Genomic DNA, 9,568 nt, shown 5'->3' with positions numbered 1-9,568 from the left:
CAGAGCAGCTGACATTAACTTCCACTATGGACCCGCCTCATCTGCAATAATTCAGCAGTCGTGAATGCACAAATACAAAAGTCAGCCATTACTTTTATGTAACTCTGGGCATAATCGGCTCTGCTCACAACCTCTTGAGATTCTGAGGAGCGAAGCTGATTTTAAAAAATGAGTCCAACGTCTAACATCATCACGTTTCTTCTTCTTGTGTCCTTTTTTTTCCTCCAGACGACCCACAGCAGCACGTCTGTAAGGAGGAGGAGGAGGTTCTCCCTGAGCAGCAGCTCTGGAACCAGGAGAGGAGCTCCAGTGTGGAGCAGGAGGAACCAGAAGCTCCACAGATTAAAGAGGAACAGGAGAAACTGTGCAGCAGTCAGGAGGGAGAGCAGCTGGGACTGAAGGAGGAGACTGATACCTTCATGGTGACTGCTGCTGAGGAAGGAGAGCACAGTGAACCAGAAGCAAACACTGACCAGCTCCCCTCTCACAGCTCTGATATTTTTGCGTTTCTTCAGTCCAAATCTAAAGAAATATTTGAAGTTATTAATAATTCTATCCAGTACGAGGAAGAGAACGACCATCAGCACAGACTCATGGATGTCAGCTGGAAACCCGAAATACAGCTTCACATTACAGGTATGTAAAAGTCTGAATGAAGTCACACATGAATGGGACTCATGTAAGTTATGAATCTGAATCATGATCAACATGTTTGAAGGAGGTCAGGAGAGAGGTCTAACAGTCGGCGTCTGCAGCCTTCTGTTGAACACGGTGGAGGTGCTGTCATGGTTTGCGCTGCATTTCAGCCAGTGTTGGAGCTCATATTAAAACTGAAGGAATTATAAATGCGGAAAAGTACATGCAGATTTAATCCACCGTACAATATCACCTTGAGCCTGGAAATGGCTTCGTTTTCAGTCTGAGCATGATCACAAACAGTCAGATGATGCATCAGAAGGTAATCTTTGTTAATGTTGTTGTTACTGTTAGAAAGTTGGTTTGTCGTGTCATACTGATCATTTATTCATTCAGTACATGTTCACTGCCTGCAGCTTTTCTACCTTGCCGTTTAACCTCTCTCTTCCTCTGTTGATTTCTGGAGTGGCAGCCTTTGTGGATGACACTTATTTTCTCTGTAAAAGTCTTATTTTGACAATGTATTTTCTCAGGCATGTTTTTCTATTATCACATCACTTTTCATTTTCTCGTGTCCTTTTGTCTTTCCAGACGTCCCACAGCAGCCTGTCTGTGAGGAGGAGGAGGTTCTCCCTGAACAGAAGCTCTGGAAGCAGAAAAGGAGCTACAGTGTGGACCAGGAGGAACCAGAACCAGAGGGAGAGCAGCTTGGACTGAAGGGGGAGACTGATACCTTTGTGGTGACTGCTGCTGAGGAAGAAGACCACAATGACCCAGAAGCAAACACTGACCAGCTTCTTTATCACAACTGTCCTATAAATGAGAGCCAAAATCATGAAGGAAGCTGGAATTTAGATTCAGGGACAAATAGTAACTCAGAGAGTCGGTGTAACTCTGACACGGGTAAAAAGTCCTTAACGTGTGATTTTTGTGGAAAATCCTTTAAGAATAAGTACAACATGAATCAACATCACAGAATCCACACAGGTGAGAAGCCGTATTCTTGTGAAACATGTGGGAAAGGTTTTTATGTGTCATCATCTCTTAAAAGCCATAAGACTACCCATACAGGTGAGAAACCATATTCTTGTAAAACATGTGGGAAAAGTTTCACACAGAGGGGTAGTTTGACTATACACATGAGAACGCACACAGGTGAAAAGCCGTATCATTGTAAAACGTGCAGGAAAATATTCACATGTAGCAGTCATTTATCAGTGCACATAAGAACACACACAGGTGAGAAACCATATTGTTGCAAAACATGCGGGAAAATGTTCACATACAGAAGTCAGCTGTTCGGGCACATAAGAACGCACACTGGTGAGAAACCGTATCATTGCAAAACATGCGGGAAAATGTTCACATATAACAGTCATTTGTGGCGTCACATGAAAACTCACACAGGTGAGAAACCATAATGTTGTACAAAATGCGGAAGAACGTTCACATACAGAAGTGTCTGTTTGGACATAGAAGAACTCACACCGTTGTATCAAGCGTATCATTTTCAGAAATTGTAGTCTTGAAACATGTGGAGAGAAGCCAAGCGTGAAAGAAGATTGGCGGACTTATACGTGTTCACAGGAGAGCTTTCAGAGTTCAAATATCTTTAGACTGTGTTCCGACAAACATCATTTATTGCATGATTATTATGTATAAAGCAGAGTTTCATCTAATCTGTTCTCATCTAATTCTTCAGTGAAAATATGGTGACTCTTAAAAAATGAATTTTAGTTTTGGTTATATTTATTGATATACAGTCTTTATTTAGAGGGGGATTGAAACTCAATTTGTATATTAAGTTTTGTATTTGCTGTCTATTAGTGGATAACCAATGACTGTTGCTGGTTGGTGTCTTGTGATGTAAAACTGCATTCGAGGTATTTGTTTTTTAATAAATAGAAAATGTTGACGTTTTTTATTTATTTTGTTTTTTATAAATCAAGCTATTCAGTTTATTTGGTTCATAATATCTTTGGTTATTTAGTTCATTTAGACTGACTTTGTTTTGTTGTGTTTTATCTGCATATCAGTAACTAATGACAATAATAAAGTAGAAAGTTTCAAGGGGATGATTGTTTCCCTTGGACTCCTCCAGCCTTCAGCAAAGACCTCGTTCCTATAGCTGCACATATGTTTCTCTGATTGAGAGCACAGTGTGAGGCAAAGATGTTTTTCCTGTGTCATGGGGACCTGCCAGAGCTGAGGAAGGCTGGTTTGAGCTCATCTTTCATTCAGCATCGCTTTAAAAGGTCAAAGAGGGTTTTAAGCAGAGTAGAATAAGCTGGAACAGGGATAAGTGAAGATAAGTTTACTTAAATTGTATCCTTTATAACTGTTGAATAGATTTTTATATATTATTGCTGTTAGCCTTCTGCCTGCATTAAATAAATTCAATCTATGATTATATTAAAGCCCACCTGTCCTTACTTTATTTCTTTCAGTAGTCTTTCCTTAGTGATGTAAAATCCAGATTGTGTTAGAGAAACAGTTTTCCCCTTTACTTCCGTCATTTTGGTTTGTGTACACCTGAACTTTGTTGAAAACTGTTACACAGGGGTCTATGTCTGTTCCTGAGACTCCTCCCACCTGAATGCTGTCATTATACAGCCACTTAAACTCTGTCCTTGAGATGTTTCATATTATATATCTGGCACTATGGGACCATGAACATGGACTGATTCTTAACTAACTTGTTGATTCTAACTTGTTGCTAGTTAGTGAAAAGAAAAAACTTTCTTGCTGCGAGGCAGGGATGCTAAACACTGTGCCACTCTCTTACCTGTGTGTTAAAGTTTTACAACAAAAGTCTTAGTGTGAATTCTCAAAACAAGAATTCACAGCAAAAAATGGTTACAAGAAAAAAACAATGTCATCTCAAACAGTGTCATGGTGATGTAAATTTGCCTGTAGCATAAACCTATTCGCTGGAACGTTCAAGACAATTCAGTTACACAACAAAAAGCATTGAACACCAAGCAGGCAAAGTTCTTTGTTTCTCGTATACGAGGGAGGCCCGAGCCAAGTGTCGATCCTTCCACTTGACCTCGCTTTTATTGAAGTTACATGAATATACATAGGTTCATTAACATATGATGTATACATACAAACAAAGAGTACCTCGCCTGTGCGTTGTGTAAGTATATGTGTGTGTGTGGGGTGTGGGGGTCAGAGTGTGACCCCGTAAACGACTTCCCTAAACCTGCTGTAAGTGCAGCAGTTCATGCCCTCTGAGTAGTGGGCGTGTCGGCAGTGTTGTCTAACTGAGCCACTAGTGACAGAAACGGTTGGATAACAGTATAGTTATAAAAGCAGGTTACCCTAAGATGTGTTCTCAGAAGGCACTTAGACTAAAACAGATATAGATACGTTTATCCTACCACAAAACAATAAGAGAAGGTACGACCTCTCCCACGCTCCCAGGGTGTGACTGCCAGAACACAAAGTCTTTGCAGACTATTAAGGATCAAACCTCTGCCAACATGACATTGATTATACAACTCTAAGCATATATGAGTAGATATTTCTAAGTATAAATGACAATCCAACAATGTAAATCTAACACCTCCCTTGGTTACGCTGCAAAGGTGTAGGCTGCTGGAGCACTGCCATGATGCACTGAGTGTTTCTTCTTCAGTCACCTTTCTTACTCACTGTGTGTTAACAGACCTCTCTGCATTGAATCATACTGTTATGAATCTCTGTCTAACTTCCACAGTGTGTCTTTATCCTGTCTTCTTCTTCACTTCAGCTGGTTGTGACAGATGGCCCCGCCCTTCCCTGAGCCTGGTGCGGCTGCAGGTTTCTACTTTTTGGGTTTTGTCATGGTCCTCAGTCTGGTGACTCAATGTTTAGGTTTTTAATTATTAATATTCTTTGGTTCAGTTAGTTTCTGGTTATATTTTAGTGATTTTTAAATCTTAGGTTCCTTCATCCTGCCTGCCATGACAGGTTTATTGTTACAACTTGGTGCCCTCGTGGTTTACTGTGGTGAAGCTCGCTCACTGTGAGAAGCTGATCATTGCATCCAGTTCCAATGTTCCTCTACTCTGAAGAGGTTTCTGAAGAAAACAACACTGATGAAGAAAGGCATGAAAAACATTTATTTATTTATTTTGTTTTATCTTTTTTGTGCTACAGATGGTCAGAATCCCCTTTGCAGTAAAGACTTGCACCCATACCTGCAGAGGCAACTGTTTGTTTAATAGTTTCTTTAATTTTCTTTATTTTGATATTTTTTGTGCATCATTTTAATACTGATGCTGTGCATTAGGGTTTTGTTAAAATCTAGACATGACTTTAGAATCCAAAGACGGGTAAAGGGCCACCATGCACTCGGGAGATTTTGGGTTGCTTTTTTTACACAGCGGCACAGGAGTGCAGTTTCTTCGCTTGTCTGTGTCAAAGATTTTCAAAAAGCAGATGCTGATTAAAAATCCTCACGGGCTGTTTTTGGTCGTTCGTACTCCCTCAGCCTGTTCCTGGACCCACCTAGATGTTTGGAGGCCTCTGCTCACTTAGCCAAGAAGCACAAATAAGGCCACAGCCTGAAGTAAAGATGCTTTTTCTCCTTCATGGGGACCAATCACAGCTGACAACAGCTGCCGCATTCAACTCATTCCCAATAAATCCGTCAACAATTTTTGTTTCAAACAAACAACTTTCACTTCAAACTATTTGTAACTTTTGTCACTGGACTGCTTCATTAGTTTGCTACACTTCTTCAAAAAAGCAACAAGTTAAACAGAACGTGAACGTGGCCAGACATGGGAAAGAAAGTTCAGTCTTATAAAATAAAATGTGGTTGGGTCTCGTGCCCCAGTCCTGGGTTTCGGCACCACTGTAAAAGATGCACAACAGACCCGACCACATGATCGCACTTTTTAGTACACTCCTTTATTGCAACTGTCAACTTACACACGTGGCCGCAGCTTTTCAGCAGATGCTTAACATGCGCAACTAATGTTGAACATTAGTTATTTATTTGTTTTTCTGCCAGGTAACTGGTGCCCCACCTGTCAGAACCCCACCAGTGGCGCACGGCACATACTTTGAGAATAACTGTTTTAAGCTCATCTATTATCCAGCCATGTTTCAAGATCCAAGGTGGTTACAAGTACAGGGAAAGAGAACCAAGGACAGATTAGAATAGTTGACTTGCTGCAATAAAACAGAAAACCACTGGTTAAAATAAATCTCCCCTGCTTATTGTATCAGTGGTTTCTTTAAAATGTCAGTAGTCTCTCCTAAGTCATGTAGAAATACAGATTTTGTGGCTAAGTCAGATCCTTAGTTGAAGTTTCTAAACAGTTCCATCTAAATTGCACATAACTTAGTACTAAGAACATAAATTAACATTTTAGTATTAAATACATAAATATGTATTTAAAGTCAGTGGGTTTTGAATTTCAGCTGTGTGAATTTGCTTTTTTATTTTATTGTGTCTGAACGTTCCTGCAGTTGGTTTGTGGTTGATGTGGATTTGCTGCTCATGTGAATCCTCCCACAGTGTTTCATTAGCAGCTGCAACCACAGTGACTCTGATAAAACAGGAATTAGCAGAATCCATCTGATATGAAGCTGTGCTTTGAATACCACTTCCCTCCTCTTTGAAGAGTAGTCAGATATCTGTGTTCAGGTTTTTGTACAGCCTCTTCTACACTTTGTATCACTGTGTTTGTAGAGCACAGTAGTAGAGAGCTGTGTCTGCCAGGGTTAGGGCTGCTATGGTCAGATTAGTTGATGTAGGTGATGTTCTAGTCATATCGATTATCAGGAATATATCCACTCCATGATCTTGCTCCTTTCCAGAGTATAAACTGAGGAGCCTGAAGGTCAGAATGATGTCTGTACCAGTGAAGTCAACACCACCTGCATCTGTCTCATAGCTACATGTGAGTTTGACAGATTCTCCTTCTGTTTTAGTGACTTCAGGTTGTTGAGGAGTGATTGAGTCTCCAGCTGTTAGTCCTGGAAAAAGAAAGAAGAAAAGTAGTGAAATGCAGTCTGTATATCTGCTTAATGCAGCAGCTTCAACTAAACTTTAATCCCTGTTCTTAAACTCACCTATAATGTGAGATAGAAGCAAAAAGAGGTGCAGCAACATGTCTTTGGAGTTATTAAAGCCAGACAGACAGCACATGAACAATGTTCTTCCACTGCAGCACAATGACCAACAAATAATGTCATTGGATGAGCTCAACTTCAGTGGGCGGGGCCAGTTTAATAGCTCAGCCAATCAAACAGTTTTGTGCTTCCACAGCAGCTCTGTCTCTGTCTCTGATCTTTACTGCTTCATTTCTCTGTTGTCTTTGTCATCAGTCCAATGACACAAGAATCAGAGGTTTAACAGTGTGTGGCTCCCTCTAGTGGATGTTGTGGAGTATTCTGTTGTCTTTGCTCCAAAGGTTTTTGTACAGAGTTTTGCTGTTTCCTGTCACTGTGGGCTGCAGAGCACAGTAGTACACAGCAGAGTCAGACACTGCAGCAGAGGAGATCTCCAGATGAAACTCCTTTTTTTCTTTGTCATGTATAAACTTCAGCTTTTCTGTTTGCTTTGAATGTTCTGCCATAACAAGCTGTGGATGTGAACCAGACTTCTGATGGTACCAGTAGAGGTTCCGACAGAGCCTGAATAGTTGCAGGAGAGAGTCACAGTGTCTCCTTCCAAACTCATCACTACATCTTTAGATGGTGTCAGTAAATCCTCAGAGGATCCTGAAAACAACAAAGACATATTTCACCATCATGTTTCTGCATCTTTAAACTTAGTTTATAAAAAGTGAATCAATTCAAACAACATCCAGATATTTTCATGTCCATCATCTCCTTTTACATCTCACTCCATCTTTTGATGACTCACCAGTCTGAAAGGAGACTATCATCATCCAAATGAAAAGCAGCAACATGATTTCCTCTTGGACTGAATGAACAATAGAGAGAACACAGCAGCTCTTCAGCTCCTACATGAAGCCTTTCATGTTCACTGCTGTAGCTCCTCCTCTTGCTGAGCTCTGTTTCTTGTCACTGTTTCCTCATATCTGCAGAGCGCAGTCAGTCCAACACCCACCAGGAACAAATTCGCTTTATTTCCAGCTATGTGGATCAAGCTCTTGGTTGCAGATGCCTTTGCTGGTTGGGGTCAGTGATGAATCAGGTGAGGAGGATTTAAGACTGAGGCGAGAGATAAGAATGTGCACTGAATGTACTCAGCTGCATGAAGAGTACATGAGATTTTCTCAGACACAATTAAATAAAACCTGAGGAAGGTCAAAGGTCGTCACTTGTATGTTTAACTACAAACTTGTGATCTGGAATTCTTTCACTGTTTTTTGCCATTAGCGTGTTGTTTACCATAAAGTAATTCAGAGTCATTCATACCACAGTAACCAGAGATGATAATATATTTGTAAATATATAACTTTCTACAGGACTGAATATAATATCTTTATGTCCGGAGCCTCTGAGGAGTATCCAAGTATTTATAACATTACACAAACATCTCCATCACAGTGTTCATGAAATGCTGAGTTTATCCATCTTCTGGGTGGGCCTACGGAGGAGTTTTGAAGATTTCCCTGTGAGGGAGCTGGTGGTGACCAGCACCAGAGGTTCTAATTTAATAAACAATATGCTGAATGTTTAACAACTGAATATAATAAAAATTTATTTGTGGCCAGTCAAACAATAATAATAATTAATAACTTATTCTGGCATTACTTTGTAAGTTTGTAATCAAACTATATATATTTTGATCAAAAACCACATTTTGTTTGTTTGTTCTGAGCTCACCAGATCAAACAGTAACTCTTTTTTTAGGAATCATGTTAAAGTTCAATATAAGAAACGTATTCAGATCATTTCAAAACAGAAAGCTTAAAATTCAAATGAGAATATCTGCGATTTTCTTGTTTTCCGTGGATGTAGAAAAAAATTGATTTCAGCTGGAAACTGATTTGAAACAGAGAAATCTTCGACAGCGGAACAGTTAAAGGTAAATGCCCTCTGCCGGAGCAACAACCGTGTGACACCAAGCGGAAGTAAAGAAAGGAAAGGCGCGTGTGTGAACAGAGCCGAGAGTGTGGGACCGAAAGAGTCAGCACATCACTGTGGTGTTAGCGGCTTTGCACTGACTCACCGAGCTCTCTGTAATACTTTACATTCATTAATAAGAGAGAGGGGGGGAGGTGCGTTAACAGTCCCGCTCTGGCGGAGCTTTATCACGTGACACCAGGCGGAAGTAAACAAAGGAAAGGCGCTAAAACTGTTAGCTTTCCTCTTGTGTGCCTGAGCAGAGTTCTGTTGTGTTGTGTTATGTGAGCTGCGGCAGCAACGATGCCTTCAGTTCAGTATCTGAGAGAGTTTATCAACGAGCGACTAACTGCTGCTGCTGAACAAATATTCTTGGAGTTTGAAAAAACGATCGTCCAGTACGAGGAAGAGATCGACCGTCAGCGCAGACTGCTGGATATCACCTGGAAACCCCAAATCAAGCTGCACAGGACAGGTGAGTGTCCCTCTGAGGGAGGATCCTGATCACAGCTCTGCGGGACGTTTCTGATTGTGAGGACTTTTTGGAGATGTGAGCTAACAAAGAGCAAACAGAGGACAGGACTGCGCTGCGCTGCATTCAAACAGCAGGCGCTGAAATCCAACAAAAGTGGTATCTAACGTTGGCTGTTTGTGCTGCAAACATTTTCGTTTGTGCGCTTTCATTTAAAGATATTGCAAAAAATTTCTAGAGGTCATCAGAGGTCAACCAGCCCCCCACATTAATGGAATCAAACAAATGTTCAAGTTTGTCTAGCTGTTTGTGCTGCTAAAATGTTGTTTGTGCCGCTTATCGTTTTAAAGATATTAGTTAAAGTTTCTAAAGCTCAACCAGCCACTTTCTTTACGTAAAAAAATTGAGAGATATTAATCTCTCTCT

General features: G+C 40.6%; 1 protein-coding gene across 1 annotated transcript in view; it reads left to right on the top strand.

Annotated features, from left to right (window-relative positions):
- Positions 1-1,582, top strand: part of LOC102298218 (zinc finger protein 853) — a gene marked incomplete at its 3' end in the record, with an annotated part of 22,946 nt that extends 21,364 nt beyond the window's left edge. The window contains 2 exon segments of the mRNA XM_042216018.1: positions 229-636; positions 1,228-1,582. Coding sequence (XP_042071952.1) covers positions 229-636; positions 1,228-1,582 — 763 coding nt within the window.
- Positions 1,583-9,568: the final 7,986 nt, after the last annotated feature.

This window comes from Haplochromis burtoni, unplaced genomic scaffold (genome assembly GCF_018398535.1).
Source record: "Haplochromis burtoni strain Fernald_Lab_line unplaced genomic scaffold, NCSU_Asbu1 Contig_899, whole genome shotgun sequence".
NCBI classification, from domain to species: domain Eukaryota; kingdom Metazoa; phylum Chordata; class Actinopteri; order Cichliformes; family Cichlidae; genus Haplochromis; species Haplochromis burtoni.
Note: the sequence above shows the minus strand (reverse complement) of the source record. Positions and strands in the feature narration are given on the sequence as shown.